The sequence below is a fragment of the Muscardinus avellanarius genome (assembly GCF_963383645.1).
Source record: "Muscardinus avellanarius genome assembly, chromosome: 4".
Taxonomy (NCBI): Eukaryota; Metazoa; Chordata; class Mammalia; order Rodentia; family Gliridae; genus Muscardinus; species Muscardinus avellanarius.
The window spans coordinates 3971604-3981351 of NC_137789.1; the positions used below are offsets into that span (position 1 = coordinate 3971604).

Here is a 9748-nt window from a genome sequence, read left to right on the forward strand (position 1 = left end):
GTGTGCGTGTGTGTGTGTGTCTGTGTCTGTCTGTCTGTCTGCAGGGCTCAGCACAGGCAGGAGCTGTGTGTGTGTGTGTGTGTGTGTGTGTGTGTGTGTGTGTCTGTGTCTGTCTGTCTGTGTCTGTCTGTGTCTGTCTGTCTGTCTGCAGGGCTCAGCACAGGCAGGAGCTGTGTGTGTGTGTGTGTGTGTGTGTGTGTGTGTGTGTGTGTGTGTGTGTGTCTGTGTCTGTGTCTTTGTCTGTCTGTCTGCAGGGCTCAGCACAGGCAGGAGCTGTGTGTCTGTATGTGTGTTTGTGTGTGTGTGTGTGTCTCTGTGTCTGTCTGTCTGTCTGTCTGTCTGCAGGGCTCAGCATAGGCAGGAGCTCTGTGTGTGTATAGTGTGTGTAAAAGTGTGTCTGTAAGTAAGTGCAGTGCCTGTCCCACATGGTGGGACCTGGACCTGTCTTCTCTGGAGTCTGGGGCCACAAGACGAGGACAGGGCGCTGCCTCCCTTTGGAGCTGGCTCCAGGCTGCAACGCCTGCAGAATGCAGAATCTCGCAGTGGGTCCCCACCATCACACCCTCAGGGTCCCCTGCCTAGCAGCCATTGCACACCAGGCCCTGGGGTGACTGAGGCCTCAGCTCAGGTGCAAGCCCTACCCCCATCTCCGCCTTCCTCGCCAAGCCCAGCAGAGCCTTGCGCTCCAATCCTCTGTAGCTGACCATCACCCTCACTATACCCACCCTCCTGACCGCATGGAACCCCTGAACGGTTCGGGGAGGGAACTGCTGATTTCTTCTTTCAGAGATGAGAATGGGGGCTCAGAGGAGCTCAGCAGCTGCCCGGGCCACAGAGCCAGGGGCTTGGGGAGGGAAGGGAGCCGGGCGGGCGTCCTGCCTCCCCCTGCTGCCCCGATGTCCAGGCAGGCTCACGGTCTCCTGGCAGCTTCAGCAGCTGGCGAGGCTGCCTGGATGACGCCTCTTCCTCCATGCAGGTGCAGCCCTCGGGCCAGGCGGCCTGCCTAGGGGCCCTGCTCTTCCTCTACACCGGCGACTTCTTCCTCCACATCCAGTTCCAGGAAGACAGCAAGAGCAAGGAGCTGCCGCCATCCTGGTTCTGCCTGCCCAGTGTGCATGTGCGCGCCCTGGAGGCACAGGCCTGAGTCCCCGCTCCGGGGTCGAGCTGGTGACCGGCCTGGCGCTGCCAACCCTCGGGACTACAGCTCATCTCCTCCACAGCGCCTCCCCTTTCCCGGGCTCCGCTGGCTTGCAGGAGCGCAGGGCCACCTCGCCTGCTTCCCGCGCTCTCCCCGGGCCCTGTGAGCACTGGGTCCCCGCAGCAGCCCCGGCTTCCTGTGGCCACCAGCCCTGCACTGGCCGTCCTTGCAGCAGAGGCCCTCCCTGGGCCGGCTGCCTCCCCTCCCGAGGAAAAGGAGACAAGCGCATGAGGGTGGCGCCAGCCTCGGGTCCCTGGGGTGCCTTCCCGCACCTCAGCCCCTTCAGTCACTGGGGGCCAGCCCTTTTCTCTGAGGTCACTGAGGGCCACCTGGGCAGGGGTGATGACATCATGGTCCCTAACACAGGCAAACTGGGTGCTGGTGCTGTGTCCACGTCTGTGCCGAGTCCTCCAATAAAGTGTCTGCCTAGCTTCTTCCTGTCGCTGCGTCTCCTTGCCAGGTGACGGGAGCCAGGCCACAAGGCCCCCCAGGTGAGGAGCACAGCACGTGGCCCCACCTCGCGGCCTGCATCTGTCCCCCTGATAACTCAGGGCCCCCACCACCCCCCACACACTGTATGGTCTCTGGTACCCCCACACCCCTTTCACAACCCTGAGCCCCACACCACAGCTCTCTGCGCTCGGAGCCCTGCCCTGGCTCTGGTGCCTTGATCTTTTGCCTTCTCTCCCGATGTCTACTCAATGTTGGTCTCCTTGTCCTCTTCCTGCTGGTGCTGCTGCACACAGATATTCCTGAATTCATTCCCAGCATCAGAGGACCCCGAAAAGGTCCCACGTGGGTGCCCAGGTGCATGGGGCCTGAAAGGTCCCACGTGGGTGCCCAGATGCATAGGGCCCGAAAGGTCCCACGTGGGTGCCCAGATGCATGGACCCTGAAAGGTCCCACGTGGGCGCCCAGATGCATGGACCCCGAAAGGTCCCACGTGGGCGCCCAGATGCATAGGGCCCGAAAGGTCCCACGTAGGTGCCCAGATGCACGGGGCCTGGCTTTCCCTAACTCTTCACTCCACACCCCCTTCGCCCATGGTGTGCTGCAGGCTGAATCTAATGAGCATCACTCCCTGAGCAGAATTCGGGACCACCTGCTAAGTGGGTTCCACGAGGGTGCAGGGCTGGAGGTACAGAGCCACAGGTGAGACTGAATTGGGGCGTTGGAGGCCCCTGGATCCCTGTTTCCACGAGGCCACCTCAGTGGCAGAGTAAGACATGGGAGAGGACAGACAGACTTCTGCGGGGCCTGGATACTGTGGCAACAAAGCCCCTGTGGTACCTAGAGTGTGGAGGGCCCTACTTAGGAAAGGTCCTTAGAGCTGTGGCTGCAGGTCAGGGGAGCGCTTCCCCCACCTCCCAGGGGCCGCTGGTGGCCACTGGGCCTTTGACAGGTATCTCGGGGTCTAGCACAGCCTCATGCTCCACATCTGTACCCCGGCCACCCCACACGGAATCCCATGCTCCTGATCACGCAGAATCCTCAGACAGTTCAGGAAGGGAAATGTTGCTATCTTTCTTCAAAGATGAAAGCTGAGGGCCAGAGAGGTGCAGTGGCTTGCCCGGGACAGCAGGGCAAAGAAGCCTGTGGCTCAGAGCCTCTCCTGGGTGCCCTCCAGCAGCCCCGCTCCTGGGGCGGGCTATTGCTCCTGCTCTGGCGGGGGAAACTGAGTCTCCAAGCACCCAGATCACACCATAGGACATGGTAGGGTGGGGCCCGATCCCGCCGTGGTGGGCACATGGGGACCAGCCTGCAGCTTCAGCAGCAGCATCCAAGGAGACAACTTTGCTCTTGGCACGACAACGCAGACCCTTGGGGCTCAAGCCCTAAGGCTGTCTCCCAGCATGCCTAGCAACTGGCCTCATCATCCAGGCAGCTTTGAAAGCAGCTGGGTGGCGTGGCAGGCTCTTTGCCACCCAGGGTGCCCTGGACTCCAGCCATGCCTGCTCACCAAGTCTTGGCCCAGGTCAGGGGGCATTTTCACAGTGCCCCAAGCTGCCGGGGGCAGCTGCTGGCTAAGGCCCACCTTCTCCAGCTTGCCAAGCGTGGAGCAGGCAGCCCCACAGGGAGCCGCCCAGCAACCCAACCCAGGAAGAGATGGGGTCTGGGTTTGAGTTCCCCTGCAAGCAAACCCTGAGAAAGGAATATGGGCACAAACGTCTCGTCCTGGAGAGGACAGAACACCCATAGGGGAGAGTGAGGCCACAGAGGATATAGCCAGCAAAGGGCGTGGCCATGGGTGGCTTCCATGGGGGACAGCTGACACAGAATTGGACCAGCCCTCCCAAGGACAGAGCGAGATATCTAGGGTAAGTGTGCACTGACACCCAAGGCTCACTTTCCAGGCGAGGTACCCAGTGCGGCCAAGCCTCTGCCTGTACAAGTGGACTATGCTCTTGGGTTCTCAGGAGGAGAAATGGCCCTGAGCCCAGCAAGTACCATCCCCGGGCACTGAGGGCTTCTATGAACACTGGGAGACGGAGAAGGGCAGGGCTGGCCCGTGGCTGCTTGGCCAAATAGACGGAGCTCACCAGGGGCTTCCCTGGCCACCATGGGGCCGAGGGGTCATGTGTGCTTCGGGAGGTCTTCCTGATGCTTCATTCAACAGTGTGCTTAGGGGATCTCTCTACATCAATATAGAAACATTGCTTATTCCCTTTAGAAGCAGCCTGAGTGGCCAGGTCCCCCCGCATATGTAGACAAGATCTCTTTGGGGTCCCCTCCTCCCGAAGCACCTAGACCTTCCCCGCTGCTTCCTCTGGGCAGCTTTCTACTGCAGGCTTCTGAACACAGAGTAGTCGGTGCATCCCAACCCCATTCTTGTAAGAACTCCCTCAAATTATAGACTCTACATACCTAAACAAGTTCATAGAAACTTTTTTTTTTGGTGGTACTGGGGTTCTTGGAAGCCCTTCTACCTCCGGGCTACACTCCCAGACCTATTTTTACATTTTTATTTGGAAACAGGGTCTCCTAAGCCAGCGCGTGCAGCTGGCTTTGAACCTGCGCGATCCTCCTGTCTCTGCCTCCCAAATGCGGGGATTACAAGCATGCGCCACCACGCCCGGCTAGAAACATCTTTAAACTATGGAAAGCATAGGAACCTCCCTCAGAATAGTGAGTGAGCCGTGTGCAGTGGCAGGGACACCTCACTGGCGTCCGAATGAGGGTGCGGGTCATGGGGGACTTTGGCAACGCGGTGCTTTGTTTTAAAAAGTATCCTATGGTGGTGCACACTTATAATCCCAGCATTTGGGAGGCTGAGACAGGAGGATCACAGTTTGTGGACAGCCTCAGTGAGGCCCTTTGCAGCTCAGTGAGACCCTGTTTCAAAATAAAGAATAAAAAACAGGGCGGGCTCTCCAAGTCTCTCCTCTCTTGTCATTCAGCACCTTCTCTCGTGTATGTGTTTGTTCCTAGAAACAACCCCCGACTTGCTGCCTGCCCCTCAGAACCAAGTGCTGCCGGGTTCCAGAGCCACTCATCTAGGTTGACGTGTATCCGTATCTACAGGCCTGTCGGTCTAGGGTACATTTTTGTGGTACTGGGGATGGAACCCAGGGGCACTCTACCAGCAAAGCTGTCCTGGAGGAGGCCATTAGGAGGTTCTTAGAAACAACTCTACAAAATCGCCCAGGTCCTCTTGTGCCCACAAAGCCATCTGTCCTGGCGCAGGAGGTGACCTGGGGTCAGGACGAGGCGCTTCAAGTGTGGCCCGGGTAATTGGAGCTTTGTTGTGGGCACATAGAGAGCTGGTGGCATTAGGGCATGGGTGCGATTCGCTGGCTTGTGGCTGCCCTGCTGGCGGGCAGTGGCTGAGATGGAGGACTAGGAACAGGTGTCTGGTGACAGCTCATTACTCTCCAGGTTCCGGGGTCACGCTGTCCACTCCCCAGGAGTGCAGTACCCCCCCTCCCGGTACTCCCCTGGCTGAGGAGGTGGAGCCAGAGAAAGGCCCATCTCACCAGGTGGGGACTCGGTTCGCCCTCTGAGGCTCGCTCCCTTTGGCCTTTGCAGTGGTTTCCTAAGCATCACCTGCCACTGTCACCTGAAATTCACCAGGAAGAGTGAGGTCCAGAGCCTGGCTCTGAAGCATACCTCGGCCACTCGTCAACTCTGACCTCAGACTGCTGCGATGAAGGCTTGACTGGCTTTATCTGAATACATGGAGAGAAAGTGCTTAGTCCATGGATGCTGATGCTTCTTTTTTTTCTCCCTCCTTTTTATTTTATTTATTTATTTATTGTGTGTGTGGTACTGAGAATGAACCCAGGGAAATTCTACCTCTCAGCTCCACCTCCAGCCCTATTTAAAATTTTGAAACAGGGGTCTCACTAAGTTGAGGAGGGCCTCGCTAAGTTGCTGAGGCTGGTCATGAACCTGTGACCCTCCTGTCTCAGTCTCCCAAGTACTGGGATTACTAGCCTGCACCACCGCACCCAGCTCCCATGTGCACTCCTAATACATTAACAGTTTGATTGAATCTCCTCACTTCCCAGCAGCTCCTCAGAACATACTGGTTTCCGTCTCACCACCCACCCGTTGCTTTTCCTTTTAATGCTGCACACACATCCTGCCATGCCTACAATCCCACCGCCCTAGAGGGACCCTTAATGCGGGAGACTGCCGTGCCCCATTAGTTTTCTGTGTGGGTTAACTTGTTAGGCACCGTGGAACTCTTCAAAGCAGAACTTTCTAGCCCAAATGCTGAAGCAGGAGCGGAGCCGCATAATGAGGGACTGAGCTCTTCGTCACTCAGAGATCCAAGGAAAGGCTAACACCTGTGGATGGTTTCAAACGGTTCAAGCACCATGTGGGGCTTCCGAGCCTCACAGCTCAGAAGCCCGCTGTCATTTGACATCTTAAGAGCCCGCCTTGGCCCCAGTAAGCAGGAACGAGTGAGATTCTTGTGGATACCTGGCTCCTGGGGCCTCTGAACAATGTCTTAGGGGATTAAGATCGATACAGATCACAAAAGGTTATGGATACAATGGACTGGGGGCCTGGACTAAGCCTCCTCCTGAACACACCTCAAAAGGATGCTGGTTATCTAAAAAGACACATGTGTAACTGCATCGGTGAGCTGGCAGGAAAGTAAGACTACTTGGCTCAGTACCTGTGTGTGGGCAAAATCCAGAGCGGCGAGCCCGGCACCAATGCCAACTTTCCTCGGAAGCTTTTTGCCAAAGCAAGAGCAGCAATGTCAGAGCCTTCCTAAACCGGAGGAGAGAAGACAAAGCCCAGGGCCGCCGGGGGGGGGGGCAGAAAACTGCTCTTCACAAATCTGTGAGACAAGTAATTACACCTTTAGTAACAGGTGAACTGACACTCTTTCTCCTCTCACCCTGTGAGAAGAGTGGAAAGCGAACTGTCGTCTTCACCCTTGACCCCAACCAGTGGGCCCTCCCATGAATTTCAAGTCCTAAATGATGCTCGCTAAACGCCCCCATTTACACTACATTATTCAGTAATTTCAAAGTGGTCCAAGACAGCGCCACCTGTGCACAAACATACACCAGATAGCTTACAGAAGAAAACACACCCTTTCTGGAGGAATCCGCTTTATCCCAAAATGAAAGCCAGGGTTTTCACAAGGAAAATGAATTAACTCAGAGTTTAAGAACGAAGGAACTCATTAAATATACAAGGAAATAACGCCTCCTGTGTGAGAGACAGGAACCAACGGTCAGTTGAGGCCAGCTTGAACAAGAATCACGTACTGGATTTATTGGACATAGGTTATAAAATAAGTATGCCTACTATGGTAAAGACATTAAAAAGACTAAAATGAGGAAAGAGCTAGTACCTCAGCAGAGAATCAGATAGTATACCTGCAGCTGCGTAGAACTGAAATGTTTAATAAGTGGGTTAAAGAGCAGAGTAAGCTCAAGAAATAACGAGTGAATACGAGATTGAACTGAAGATGTTATAAAACTGAATTCCAGAAAGACCAGAATGCATTCCAGAAAGAAAATGTGAAAACAACTTGAGAAAACACAGAGGGCAAAGTAAGACGCTCTCCTGTGTATCTAATTAGAATTCCTCGGGGGAGGATAAAAAGAATGGAGAACCGCCAGCACTCAGAAAAGTAATGGCCGAGAACTTCTCAGAACTGATAAGGACAAAAATCCAGATTCAAGGAGATCAACAAATTCCAAGTAGCATACACAATGGACATGCGATATAACTTCAGAAGGCTGGATGAAATGGGATGAATTTGGTTTTTGATATTTTTATAACTAATTTTTAAATTCTTTTTAATTTAATTTTTATTTTTTTAATAGGTGGAACATATTGAGAGTGGGGTACATTTACATTGTGCTTCATGCCCTCCCCTCTTCCTTCCCCCCCAATAGAGTGTCCAGGTTAATCATGTTGTATTTATGCTATTACACATATTCATATGTAGCTCCTCCATTGAACAACCTCAGCTTTCTTCCTCTCCTCTCTTTCCATTCAAGCTTTGCTGAGATTTCCCCTCCATCATCTGGAGTCCCTCTGGTATTACCACTGCCCCCTAGCTTAGGCATATTAGAGAAAACATATGTCCCTTCTCTTTCTGTGCTTGACTAATCTCACTTAACATAATGTTCTCCAGCTCCCTCCATCTTCTTGCAAATGCTATTATTTTATTTTTCTTTATAGCCGAATAGAATTCCATAGTGTGTATTTCCCATAATTTTGCAATCCATTCATCTGTTGATGGAGATCTCGGTTGGTTCCATATTTTGGCTATTACAAACTGTGCTGCTATGAACATGGTATGCATATGTTAATCTAGTTCTCTGATTTCAAGCCCTTTGGAAAGATACCCAGGAGTGGTATAGCCTGGTCAAATGGTGGATCTATTCCCAGTTTTCTAAGGAATCTCCACACTGATGTCCACAGTGGCTGAACTCCTCTGCACTCCCACCAACAGTGTAAAGAGTTCTTCTCTTTTACATTGATGGGATGAATTTAAAAGGAGCTTGCAAGATAAGGCAATAACCTTCAAGGAGGTGGTAATGTGATTGACAGCAGGTGTGTGTGTGTGTGTGTGTGTGTGTGTGTGTGTGTGTGTGTGTGTGTTTACCAGGAATTGAACCCAGGGCCATTTTACCCCTGAGCTACACTCCTGCCCTATTTTATGTTTTATTTTGAAACAGGGTCTCACTAAGTTTCTGAGGCTGGCCTTGAACCTGTGATCCTCCTGTCTCAGCCTCCCGAGCCAAGTACTGGGAGTACCGGTGCAGGATTTGTTGTTTCAATCACGGAAGTTTCCATCACTGGAATAACCACTAAGAAATGAAAAATTGCACAGATCAGGTCTAAATGAACAAACCCCAAAATGGAACAAGAACAAGCCCAAAGGGAGGCATGAAGAAAAGATAAAGAAAAAATAAAGATGGTAGGGAAAACAAAACCACAACCCCAGTGGTATTAATCATGCTAATAGTAATGAATAGCAGTGCTTACAAATAAGTCACTCTACATTAGGCATTCTTCTCTCTTCTCTCTCTCTCTCTCTCTCTCTCTCTCTCTCTCTCTCTCTCTCTCTCTCCTCTCTGTATTTATAAATTTTATAATATATAATATTTTTCTTGCTATATATTAATATATAATATATAAAGTAATTTTGGTTATAAGGAAGTCTATATTTCTTCATCATAGGATAGATCTGGGCCTGGTGGTGAATGTCTGTGATTCCAATTATTCAGAAGGCTAAGCAGGAGGATCACATATTTGAGGCAGTCTGATTAACTTTGAAAAACTGTTTCAATTTTTTAAAAAGTCAAAAAGGAGGTAGGGATGTAACTCAGAGAATTTTCCTGATATGTGCAAGAGCCCTGGATTCAATCCCCAGTATTGCCAATTATTTATAAAAGCCCAAAGAAAACAGTCAGTCCTTTTCTGAACTTTAATAGTATTCTTTTTTTTTTTTTTTTCGGGTCTGGGGATGGAACCCAGGGGCATTCTGCCTCTGAGCTATACCCTCTGCCCTATTTTTTTATTCTTTTATTTATTTATTTTTGGTGGTACTGGGGTTCCTGGAAGCCCTTCTACCTCCGGGCTACACTCCCAGACCTATTTTATATTTTTGAAACAGGGTCTTTTACACCAGCGCGGCTAGCTTCGAATCTGCGCGATCCTCCTGTCTCAGCCTCCCAAGCACGGGGATTACAAGCGTGCCCACCACACCCGGCTAATAGCATTCTTAAGAAGTCTTTAAAGAATATGCTATTGTTGTGCCTCTATTATAGATGAGAAAAATGAGGCAAATGACTTAAATAATACTTAAAAAGTTATTGTAAAATAAGTTGAGCTGAGTGTGGTAGTGCGTGCTTGTAATCCCACTACTTGGTAGGCTGAGATAGGAGAGTTGCAGGTTTGCGTCCAGCCTCAGCTACTTAGTAAGGCTTTCCATAACTTAGTGAAACCCTGTTTCAAAATGAATAAAAAACAGGGATAGTCATGTAGCTTAGAGGTAGACGGCCCTGGGTTCAATCCCCAGTACCACACACAAAAAAAAAGTTAGAAGAAATTGAGTATATTTATTTTCAA

At 51.7% G+C, this 9748-nt stretch overlaps 1 protein-coding gene across 5 annotated transcripts in view; it reads left to right on the forward strand.

The window, feature by feature from the left end:
* Positions 1–1144, forward strand: part of TRAPPC9 (trafficking protein particle complex subunit 9) — a gene marked incomplete at both ends in the record, with an annotated part of 503715 nt that extends 502571 nt beyond the window's left edge. For all 5 annotated transcript variants that reach the window (XM_080695229.1, XM_080695231.1, XM_080695232.1 and 2 more), the window contains one exon: positions 977–1144. In XM_080695229.1, the coding sequence (XP_080551355.1) occupies positions 977–1144 (168 nt within the window). The remainder of the gene's footprint in view (positions 1–976) is intronic.
* Between the last annotated feature and the right edge of the window lie 8604 nt (positions 1145–9748).